The 12114-nt window shown below is 38.8% G+C and overlaps 1 protein-coding gene across 1 annotated transcript in view; it reads right to left on the bottom strand.

Annotated features, from left to right (window-relative positions):
* LOC140241716 (dedicator of cytokinesis protein 1-like) overlaps positions 1-12114 on the bottom strand; it is a 157378-nt gene that overhangs the window by 80374 nt on the left and 64890 nt on the right. Inside the window, 5 exon segments of the mRNA XM_072321466.1 lie at positions 4780-4930; positions 5409-5472; positions 6206-6287; positions 8297-8436; positions 9076-9204. Coding sequence (XP_072177567.1) covers positions 4780-4930; positions 5409-5472; positions 6206-6287; positions 8297-8436; positions 9076-9204 — 566 coding nt within the window.

The following is a 12114-nucleotide window of genomic DNA, read 5'->3' as shown; positions in this document are numbered from 1 at the left end:
GTACCTATCATTGCACAATGGTAAGATAAGAACAGAAATTGCTGTACTTGGCCATGAAATGGGGGACAAGGCATGTCAGTGAGAACAATACCACAAAGACCATGCTTGACAGGTGTAAAATTAAAGACCTAATAAAATGCTTGCAAAATTTTTTAATATGCAAAAGAAATGTAAAATATATGTCATGATTATCAATGTAAATATGTTTTCAGTGTCGTTCCGGTTTTTATTGCTTCTAGAAACTCCCCCAAATATCACATTTTTGGAGGACCTCGTTGCAGTTTTTGCGAAAAAATATGTCACGTGACCAACACCCCTGAACCGATTGATGACGTATAAGCACGGAGTTGTGCTCAGTTAGCAGACGCCGCTCTGCACTAGCACTTAGATTACTAGCTTGGTACACGCGCGTACACGTTAGCTAGCCCGGCCAGGCCCGGCGCCCGGGCCCGGGATGTGCGCTCCCGGTCGACCCACTGACTGTCGACATGTACGCATTAGTACCACGTACATTATCACTAAGTTAGCTTGCACAAATACCTGGTACCTCGAGCATAATGTCTTCCCCTATATGGGTAAACATGATGATGATGATGAAGAAGACTGTAGCTCTGACGATAGCGGAGAAAAAGAGGAGTCACATGAAGTTGAAGGGGAAGATGGGGAGGGAGAGGCAACCGATGAACCAGAACGTTATCGTGGGGCTGCACCTTACCGATATGAACCAGCTGCATCTCCTCCGCTGCCAGTGCAAGAGCGAATGAACATGGCACCAAGTCCGAGAATATAAGACCTCACGGAAACGATCGCCTGGGAAATACAGAGTGGTATGTGTGGTATGCCCCCATAGTTTAACACTAGAAAGGATATACTGTATTCTACATGATTGACACTGTAAGTTGTAACTGTTTGTCTAGTAAGTAGTAGAAGAACAGACCCAGCTCGCTCACAAAGTGAGCGGCTACTCCGGCCACCGCAAGCGGGAGCGTCCCGGCCATGGCCTGGCCTGTCGGCCGGCGCTAGCAAGTTAAACTAACACGTAGATCTAACGTTAGTAGTAGTCTACTAGTAGTAGTAAGTCTACTAATGTTAGTACTACTACTAGTAGTAGTACTAGTACCACTAGGTCTAGTAGACTAGTAAGTAGTAATAGTAGCAGAATCTTTGGTAGTAGTACAGAGGCTACACTCTATACATTAGGGGGGTTAGAGTATGTTACAGGGTGGGTCGTGGCTCAAAAAAGAAAAAAAAAAAGAAAAAAAAAGGGGGCTAGGCCTAACCAGTTTCCCAAGGTCAGTTTCTGCAATAATTGTTATCAGTCATTTAGATGCGCCATTTTCTAAGAAAAACCATACCAAGATTAAGAATGATCGTCAGTTTTGGTCGAGTAGTTCTTGTTCTATGATACAAATCATACTGTGGAAGGAAGCCCTACCGCCGTGCTTATCTACCGATGAACGCCACGGTGGGGCTGAATTCACGAGTAGGCCTAGGCCTATAAACAGGCGAGTCGCCGTAGTATTAGTACAGACACGCAGTGGTGGGGCTATCGTGAAATAGGTCCCACCGCAGTGCGCATGCACCCGTGCGTTTATAGCAAGCAAGGGTAGGTCCTAGGGTTAGGGTTTAGGGTTAGGTAGGGTTGTATTTATGGTTGAATTGGCCGTTAAATTAGTCGAGGGACATATTAGGAAGTCCTTTTCGCCGCATTCACGAGTATTATACTGTGGAAGGAAGCCCCAGCGCCGTGCTTATCTACCGATGAACGCCACACGGTGGGGCTGAATTCACGAGTATAAACAGGCGAGTCGCCGTAGTATTAGTACAGACACGCAGTGGTGGGGCCTATTTCACGAGTTTGCCTACAAATCTATGTAAGCTTAGCGTTGTCCGAGTGCGAAGTATCCTTTTCTCGCCACAGTCTTCATGGTCTTACAGTGAAAATAATGGACATTAAAACGTACCACAGTTGTAATCTGTATTATTGGCAGTATTAAATCCGATACAATTCATTGAATATTCTTTTGTCCAAAGGCTTAGCCAATGACAATAGTGCAGCGCAGCGCTAGCTATGCGCTCGCTAGCTCGCTCCCCCTCCAGCGCTAGCCGCCGGTGCTGTCGCTGCACTGCGCTAGCATATAGCCTTGCTACATATTGTAGCTCGCTGGCTATGGCTACTAGGCTGGTCGGACAATCGATATCGACGACTCCGTTCTTTGACGTCATCACAATTTAGAAGTGATAGTGCGCCGCATGCGGCGAAAGTATAGAAAGTTTTCCAAAACCGAGGAAATTGCATCCATTATGTTAACAAATATGGAACAAAATTCAAAACAGTAAAAACCCCGCATGGCCACAGAATTACTTAGAATCTAACATTTAATATTATTACATCATTAAGAAAAAAATGTCTAAACCATTTTATTAGGTCTTTAAGTAGTCACTTTCTCTGCATTTCTGGACGGGCAGGAGTAGTTTTTCCAGGGGTTTGCTACTCTGAACTAAATCTTAATCTTTACACTCGATTTGAATACTGGGACCTACGCTCAACAAGCTTGGTTCTACGTAAGTAGGTTTCATCATATTTCTTTAACATTTATTCTCAGAGTCTATCTTTCATAGATTGGCCACTACAAATATGTATGTTCTATATGTTTGCAATATTCTATTATGCTTCCTAGCTGGATATCATGTATTATTTCATTTTGTTATATATGATGTTTTTTTTTTTTTCACCAAGAAATATGAAAAAAAAAAAATAAATTTGAAATTGAACTAAAAAAAAAATTCTCTCCCTACTACCTCATAGTTATGTTCTCCTTGGGAATACTTACAACCGAGTCTGTACTCTAAATAAGCAGAGGTTAAGTCCCCTGAAACAAATTTGCTGTCTTTATTTACTATATATCATTGTGAGTAGTTTCAGCAGAATATTTTACTCTTCTTTTACATGCCTGGGAATGGAATTTAACTGAAAAAAGAGTTTCACTTTACAAGCCTAGTTCAGGCCACGTCAGTTGAGAGTAATAAATCATACATTTTCTGCATTATGCGCAGAAATATACTGCAGGAGTAGGGTTCTCTACCAGTATCATACTTGGGTTATGATGTCTAATGAGGTATCTAGATATACATGGACTTTACTGATTTTCCTTAATGCCTACAACTGATACACTGATACTGAGGCTGCTGACATTCATATATCAAAATAATGGAGGTTCCAAAGAGCAATACGAGACATGTGCTTGCAGGCATCTTCACAAGCGAAACTGATCCCCTTTTTAGAATGGCTTTCTTATTCTCTTGTTAATACATACACAAAGAGATATTGAATTTTTCAGGAAGCTTCTTGTAGAATCGGTGTGGCAGTAAACATATAGAACATAGTGGCCAATCTATGAAAGATAGAATCTGAGAATAAATGCTAAAGAAATATGATGGAACCTACTTAGAACCAAGTTTGTTGAGCATAGGTCCCAGTATTCAAATTGGCAGCTCTGTGATATATTCTAGTTTTTCTTCTTCTTTTTTTTTTTTAAATGCACATTTGATAACAAAAGCTGCAGTTATTGTAGATTGTGCCTGATCCTTTCATACTTACTTTCCCACAGAATGCATTACAACTAAATGTCTTTCTTTTCTGTTTGCATATTTTGTTTGGGGATGAATAGATTGCTGGACACCACAGACTAATGGCTGATTCATCTATTCCCATGATCCAATACTTTAAAACCTATTCACAGTAATTGAGGGTATTAAGTGAAGGAGTATGAAATGATTATTACATTTGCCCATCCACACAACTCTTAAGGACACACTCACAGAAGAGAGAGACTGGTAGAGGTGGGGGAAGAGGAAGAGAAATGGAAGCAGAGAGAGAGAGAGAGAGAGAGAGAGAGAGTAAGAGATAAAAGCAGTATAGAGGGAGAGAGATAGTCCGATAGATTATTTATAAAGTATTAGGTGACAGGGCATTGACACTACTGGCAAAAGATACAACAATCTAAATGTAAACTCCCAGCCATACCAACAATACAATGACTGACACGACCGGACAAAAATACACCTAGCTAAACAGCACACGTTCTATGGCAGCCAGGCCACCACAGGAACTCAAGCATGAGAAATGAGACGATCACAAAAAAAACATTCACATCAATTTGAGGGCTCCACTCTCGGTTTCAACTTCAAGACCCATTATAGGTACTCCTGGGAACAAACTCTTCAAAAGCGATATCCAAGCGCCTCAACATTACATCCCGCTCGTAAGAATATGAAGTACTGCTGAGGGTACATCCATTATTCTAAACTGTTTCCATTGCTTCTCTTCTTTCACACTGGGAAAGCCCCCTGAAGTTTTATCTCTTAATGAACATCTCACCTTCATATTACTGTGTTATCTGAATGCTACAAAATGTGAAAAAGGTACTACCACAGGGGAATTCAATATCTAAACCATATGGACTGTAAACAGGTCAACTTGCTTACAGCTAGGAAACAGCTGCACTGTACAAACCATATACACGTATATGACATTTCACTCAGTGGTTGTATGTGCACTGCTCTAACAACTGTCTCAATTATCGACAATTCTGTAAATGTTAAGGATAACACACAAACATCATCAATGCGTCAAACACCCTTTAGGGCATAGGCACGAAATATCAACACAAAACTACAACTACATGCAGAGAAAGAAAAACAATCTCTAGAAAGTGTTCACAATTCAAGAACAAATGTTCACTCAAAGCTTGAGTGTGTGTGCCAAGTGATACTCACGGTTGGAATGGAATAAAGTACTGTTTGTCATCATCTGTGTCCATCTTCCCTGACACAATATCTGTGATCTCCATGGCAGCTACACCCCACGGTCTCCTTAGTCCCGTGGTATACTTCTTGCTGTGGTCACCTTCCTTCAGTTCCATGCGCCCTGTAACACAAAAACATGCACGCGCAACAAAAAATTCAGTGTGCGCTTCTTCATTCAGTAATGCTCAAAAACTGATGACTTTTCTTTCCCCCATATGATCCCAATATCAGAGTATCCATAATAGTGGAGGAAAAAATTCCCTCTGAGGAAAGGGAGCTTTTCAATTTGACTTTATGAATTATATTCTTTGGGAGCTATTCAATTTGCCTCTGTGAATTATATTCGAATGGGTGATTATTCCCTTCTCATGACATAATGCTGATTTGATGTTATAGTTTCTAGAAATGGACAAGCCTTGTGGAAAGAGAAAATTAACTCTGATGTGCAGACAAACAAAGAAGGATTAAATATGTGATCAATTAAAGAATGAATGTTATATGCACTGTTTTTTGAATGGACCCATGTCAAAATGTTTCAAAGTACAGGGCATACAGCAAGTTTGGGGAGGGAATGTTTTGATTGAGATGGAGGCACTCACCAATCCTGATGATCTGACACACAAGAAATATCTTGTCCCTTTGGAGATCTTTAGCACCAAGATCCTAAAATGGAGAGAAAAGAGAGGAATTCATTACACTCTACAATAACCAACATTTCAGGATTTACTGGTATTACCAGTTTTAAAAAAGAACAAAAACTTCCATATGAGTAGATGCTACTCGGAAGTTTTACCTCTCCAGCCAAGAAAAAAAAAGGAAATTTCAAGCCCTCAGACATATCTTACTGACAGAAGAAACAGAAACATGTCTGGTTGTTTATGTGCATTTACGTCAACAATATAAAGTAAAGAAAAGTTCATTAGAATGTAGTTTTTACACAGTCCTCTCAGTAGTAAATGCAAGTGGACCAATTCACCCTGTCAGAAGTGTGTTCTTTCCTGAGGGATACCGTCCCTTTAAAAAGTCTATTCTTGCTTTGTGAAATTCATAGAGAACAAAACAAAACAAAACATCAACAGTTTGGAAACAGCGTCGGCAAAATTTGTAGAATACACCATGCACATAGTCATGCAATAACATACTTCACTTCATTCAGCTGGATATTAGATATAGTCCATTGCTACTTGACACTGATATTTGAAAAATGTGCTCTGGGAAATCCAAGGTGTTTACCACAACCAGCAATTAATCAATAAATTTTGTTATGGTACTATGAGTACTAGTAACCATCAGATGGATCTCAAGAAGCACTGCTTGTGAGAAGGTCTGACAATCTAAATACACATAATATGGAGAATCTTGATAAATACATGTGAGATAGTTAGCATATGCTTACTGTGAAGATGGTTTTCAGGTTGTGCAACAAGCTGAGGTCAGTCGGTGTTCCCTTGCTGCTCCATTTGACTACATACGCCTCACTGTGAAAGAGACATGCCAGAGAATCATTAGTTTCTGCTGTTTGTCTCTAGAATTCTCTTTCCTCTTTTCCATGGACATCTCATTCACTTCCTTGCTTGTTTTTGTTTTTTTTTTTTCAGCATGATATTAACCCATTGAGGATGGTTTGATTTTGCTACAATTCGCATTTCCCATAGACAACTGCCCGAGTATACTTGGGGCTTGTCTTCAATGGGTTAACATCATTGCCAGTGGAGATAACATTTCACAAGGCTTTTCAGAGTGATTTTTACTTGAACACCAAAATATGGTAAAGCTTTTGTGAATACATTATTTTATGCCACTGACTGGATTGTCTCTAACATTTTATAATTGTATTTTGGGAGGCATTACTCTATACCTCTTCAGTGTCTTTGGTAAATAAAGATTGAAGTTATACATTGTCACACATTACTATAAATATGTTTCTTGCCAGCATGAAACCAAGGATGTGCTTTAATAGCATGCATTACTACTTCCCTTAGAATTCAGATTCAGATTACCACTGGGTTTAATGCAATACAGAAGACTGTATTTCTACTTCATGAGACTGGAAGAATGAAAGCATCGGCTCCTTCTGAGCCACTGTGCTTTCACGTTGCACATTTTGAAATTCAAGTTAGTCACTTTTATACAGTTGTAGGTACTAGGTGTTACAAAAAACATTTTCCACTTTTGATCCTTAATAGTTCAAAAACTATATATCAGATAACACTGACATTTATACGAGCAATAGCTGAGTAGTGTACAATTTTGTTGGAGGTAACTTAAAGACGACAGCATAAATCAGTTTCATTAAATTCAAGATTTATTTTGAAGTTAGGTTTCAGATTTTGCTCTGTTTTCAACCCTCTGTACAAAATTTCAGTTTTGCACAGGGATCAATTGGTGTGTATGGCAGTGTGTGGTTAACATCCAGACAATGGTCCTGAACAAAGGCCAGGATTGGAATGGTCTATTACATATTCATGAGAAATTCCACTGTCACAGCTAGTCTTTATTCATCCTGAAATGCAGTGTAAGCAAGCACATGAAAACATGTGCTTATTAAAACATGTGCTTATTTTTTTTCATGTGCATGCATTTTACCCTTTGCCATGAATTCAGCCTAGCAGTGCCCAGGGCAATCCATCATGAATTATTAATAAAGCATTCATGTGCCTTGGAGCAAGAGTCCAGAAGCCTAGTCAACAGAGCTCTGAAAAGGTGGTATTTGTGGTATCCATGTCTATTGTTCAGGGTCATTGTGAGCACACAATCACACACACTTCATTGGTTCTTGTGTAAAGTTCAATTTTGTACAGAGGGTTCAAATTTGACCAAAATCTGGAACTTAACTTTAAAATTAATCATGAATTTAACAAAACTGATTCATGCTCTCATATTCAAAACACATCCAACTAAATTGTACACTATTCAGTTATTACTCATATCAATGACAGTGTTATCTGATGTATAGTTTTCGAACTATTAAGGATCAAAAGTGGGTATTGTTTTTTGTAACACCTAGTATAAATGTGATAATGATGACCAACATTTAACCCCCTGAATGAATCTGAATTCAGGCAGTCTCTGTCATTATTTTTTTTTTATTTCACAGCTTCAAATCTCAACCTGGCAAAGGTTACAATTATTGATCATAAACTTGCCTTCCCTTGACTCATTGACACTTTAAATGTTCTGCATGATCTTTAATAAGCAGTTCAGTAATGAGAGCATACTGATTTTCACTTATGGATACTACATTATTGCTTCTTTGTGACTTGACCTTTGGATTGATATGGCATCATACAATTGTGCTCTATGTGAGCTATCCTTCTTAACATATTTTATCATACACTCTAATGATCCGAGGATCATTCTTTTAAGCCATCAAATGCACTGGGTGCATATTTCTCAAGTACTGGCTTCTACAATGTAAGTGGAATAAGGCTGGTTATTTGGTTAAACATGCAGAGTTCTGCCAAATTTTGCCCAGGTATAAACTGACCTGATATGCTGGAAGAGTTTGCCATCGTAGAGGCTCATGAGCACGTCCGCATTCTCCCCAATCTTACACACCACGTTCTTCACCATGACGTACAGGTTGTAGGAGTACACAGTACTCTGTTTTTTGGTCCTCAGTAGGAACTGGGAATTGAACAAATTGGGGGACAAAAATTGAAAATAAGACATCCAGTCCAACATCCAAACCAAATTAAAGGAAATGGTTTTAACTGTACATCTACGTCCACATGGCACAAATCAAATATGTCCTTTGCAAGGAACCTTAACTAAGCTAATATCCACTTAATTACTCCTTCATGATTTGAGTTTTTACTCACATACTGATACTCATAGATAAGAGTTCTGAAAGAACACACAGGAAACATATGAGAATTTGCAATCACTGTCATATTATTAATTTCTCTCTCTCTCTATCTATCTATCTATCTATCTATCTATCTATCTATCTATCTATCTCTCTGAATATATAGAAAAATGTCACACACATTTTAACATCCAGCCATTGTCAGCAAATGTTTCACAATTTATACCACATACACTGACATGAAGCAGTTTGTGCTAATGTTTTTTTGTACAATATGTTTAGTATTTCAGTACAAATCTTCTTGTTGCACTGGCAAAGACAGCCATTATTTTCCATAATTTATGCTCTTCATATACTTTTCTTGTTTCTTGTGATCTCATGAATACATATTGCTTTTTTCCTGATTTTGCTGTATGGTTTGTTTTGGTTTAATTTAAGAAAATAGGAAGTACATATACCGAAGTCTCCTGCTGCCCAATGATCCGCTGTGTGGCCACTTCATGCATCCTGTGTAGCGACACAGAGCTGAGCTGGGTGGGATTCTGAACGCTACCCTCTTCATCTCTGATCACCAGGTCCAATCCCAACTTCCTGTGGAGTAACACAAGGGTACGTACTATGTGATCAGTCGTGCAGTGAAATCTGGATCAAAATAGTCCTTCAGTACCAGCAGAAAATGCTATCAAGGACATGCCAGTGGGTATTCTGAGAACCTGCTAGTAAGTCCGGTAGTAAGGACAGAGACCAGTAGCTTTGGTAGATCTATACAAAGCATGACCTCATCTCTTTAGGAGAACTCTTTTGTCTTCATACATGGACTACACTTTGAAATTCCATGGCCATACACATTAATCCACCATACTACTGGCACACGAAATACAATAAGCAGAGTGTAAAAATCTATGAAATTACATGACTGCTTAATCTCATTATTACATCTCATCAGCACTTCAAAACTGGTGACATCAGGATGAAATTTGTATTGATATCGCATGTGAGGAGAATGTGCTCTATCAGGTCAATGCCTTCAGTTTGCATACTTCTTTATTATTTTTTTTTTCTTTTTGGTTAGACTGTAATTGACACACTGAAAGACAAGTTCTTCAAATTTCCTTAATCAATCCTCAGCATAGTCTGTCGGGTCGCTGCTAATCAGACTCATTACTTCAGTTCATCAAGTACAACATTGTACTTTCCTTCTGATTTCACATGAGTAAATTTCATGAGAATTGCCCAAAACTGAAGTTGGACAGGTTGTTGAGGGAAGCCACACGACTTCCAGGATTACATGTTTTCATTTCTCCGCGACAAACAATGTAACTATGCTTCCAGCTACTTGCCCTCAATTCTGTTGACAGTTTTTGAGGCTTCAGCTGCATAATACTCAAGGTTTGGGGGTGCTTTTTTTTCTGCAAAAGTACTCCTTTCTTTGAGCACAACAGTCCACTAAACAAATCCAATGCCTATTGTGTAATTCAAAAGCAGCTTTGACTTGTGCCCGTTATCAGCTTATTGTCAGATATGAAATGTTGGCTTTCAGATTGAGATAATGTTCAAGACACTTTGATATGAAGGATTTCTACTGAAGAAAAGAGATTTGATTTCTTCTTTATTTATTTTTTTGTCTGTTGTTTTGTTGGGTTTTTCCAATATCTACATTGTAGCTAGAGAGTATTAGTAACCTTCAAAGTACACAAGACGCTATCCTTGTCACTAATCCCATGTAATCTGCTTATTGTGTGTGTGTGTGTGTGTGTGTGCACGTTTGAGTGTGTGTATGTGATTCCCTGCGTGTTCACAATGGTGTACGTTTGGCCATTTGACAGGGTACCTTGGATTATGGTCACACATCAGAGGTTCCATACCTATCAACAAGGTATCGGAGCCTGAAGTCAGTTAACTCAAGCCTACGCAGAATTACCATACCATTCTACTCAACTGACTGTCCCACTTGTTAATAAGAGGACCACGTTTACAGTGGAACTGTCCCCTGGTGGCATATCATAGCACTGAAGACCATCCACTAAAACAAAAGCATCACCAAAACATCCTTACTACAATTTGTACCTATACATCTTGAAAAATATTTGCAATGAATCTATTCTAGTCTGTAACTGCTACACAACTGATGGAAGTTATTTTATGATCATGAGATAACAGTACAAAAACTACAGCAAGATGAAGTATACCATAGACTACACACAACTGATCGGATATGCTTTAAAGGTAGGGAATCCCATTTGCATGCCTTAAATGAAGAGTTGTATAAATACAGTGGTATGTTGAAGAGAGTGTCATTTTAGAAACTCCCATAAAGTGTTGAAAGTGGAAGGTAACATTTAGTACATTTTTATTGACCGTTAGATTTTGAATTGAATTTTTTTTCGGGGCTCACCATAAATTCCAGTACATTACTAGGCTACCTTTGCAGACCAATGCACTGCATGTGTGTCCATCATGTATATTTTGTGAAGAAAGTTCATCAAAACTTACAAACATTTCTATATACATTCTTGACACACACTCTATTATGTTATTACATCAGCTCTTATACTTTTAGATTTGTGTTTATAGATAAAAAATACAGAAGACTGCAAAAAAAAAAAAAAGGCTTAAGTGTGGCTGACACACAGAACTACTGAGTAGTTGAGTTTTGTGCACTATTCAAATTGTAGATAACTGTTGACTTCCAAATTTCTCAGCAGTGGCCTAAACAAGTCCCCTGAGGTTCATATTTAATGTTTTGCTGCATTTTGGGAGGTCTGTAAAAGGTATCCCCTACCTTTAAACAAGCTGTTCGTATTCCATGATTTCTATTTTTGTAAGGAAACATAGACTTTTCTTCTTGTAAGTACATGGAAATTACACATACAGTGTACATGCACATGCAAATCAATGTGTTGGGCTAGGCACTCTCTCAGTTTGGTACATGGGGATACAATCTTGAGTGTGCATGATATACAGGCAAGGATGCCAAAGTGCCACTGTAAACATTGGCCCTTGACTTTGACAGAAATTGATATGGAAGGACGGGGCATCCAAGTATTATCGGAAGTCCACTGGGAGGTGGGGGTCATGACCCCTGCCCATCACCCAGGGGCGGGAAACCATCTGGGAGCAGTGATATTCACAGGGCTGGAATGTCAGATGGGGATGTCCCACCCAGTGCTTCTCTTTTAATAGTGAAAGTCCTTGTCAGTGTACCTTCTCAATCTCAGTAAAAATGCCTCATATGAGATAGAACTTGGGTGTATGACTAGGTGTATATATCAAACATTTGGCTTTAAAGGACAAGTTCACCTTCATATACATGTAGATTGAGAGAATGTAGCAATATTAGTAGAACACATAGGTGAAAGTTTGAGGAAATTTGGACAATCCGTTCAAAAGTTATTAATTTTGGAAGTTTCAGTTCCGAGGTCGCTGGATGTGAAGACTACTACAGCTTGTGATGTCATATGAGTACAACCATATAAAGAAACTATAAAGAAAATTCA

This window comes from Diadema setosum, chromosome 18 (genome assembly GCF_964275005.1).
Source record: "Diadema setosum chromosome 18, eeDiaSeto1, whole genome shotgun sequence".
Taxonomy (NCBI): domain Eukaryota; kingdom Metazoa; phylum Echinodermata; class Echinoidea; order Diadematoida; family Diadematidae; genus Diadema; species Diadema setosum.
Note: the sequence above shows the minus strand (reverse complement) of the source record. Positions and strands in the feature narration are given on the sequence as shown.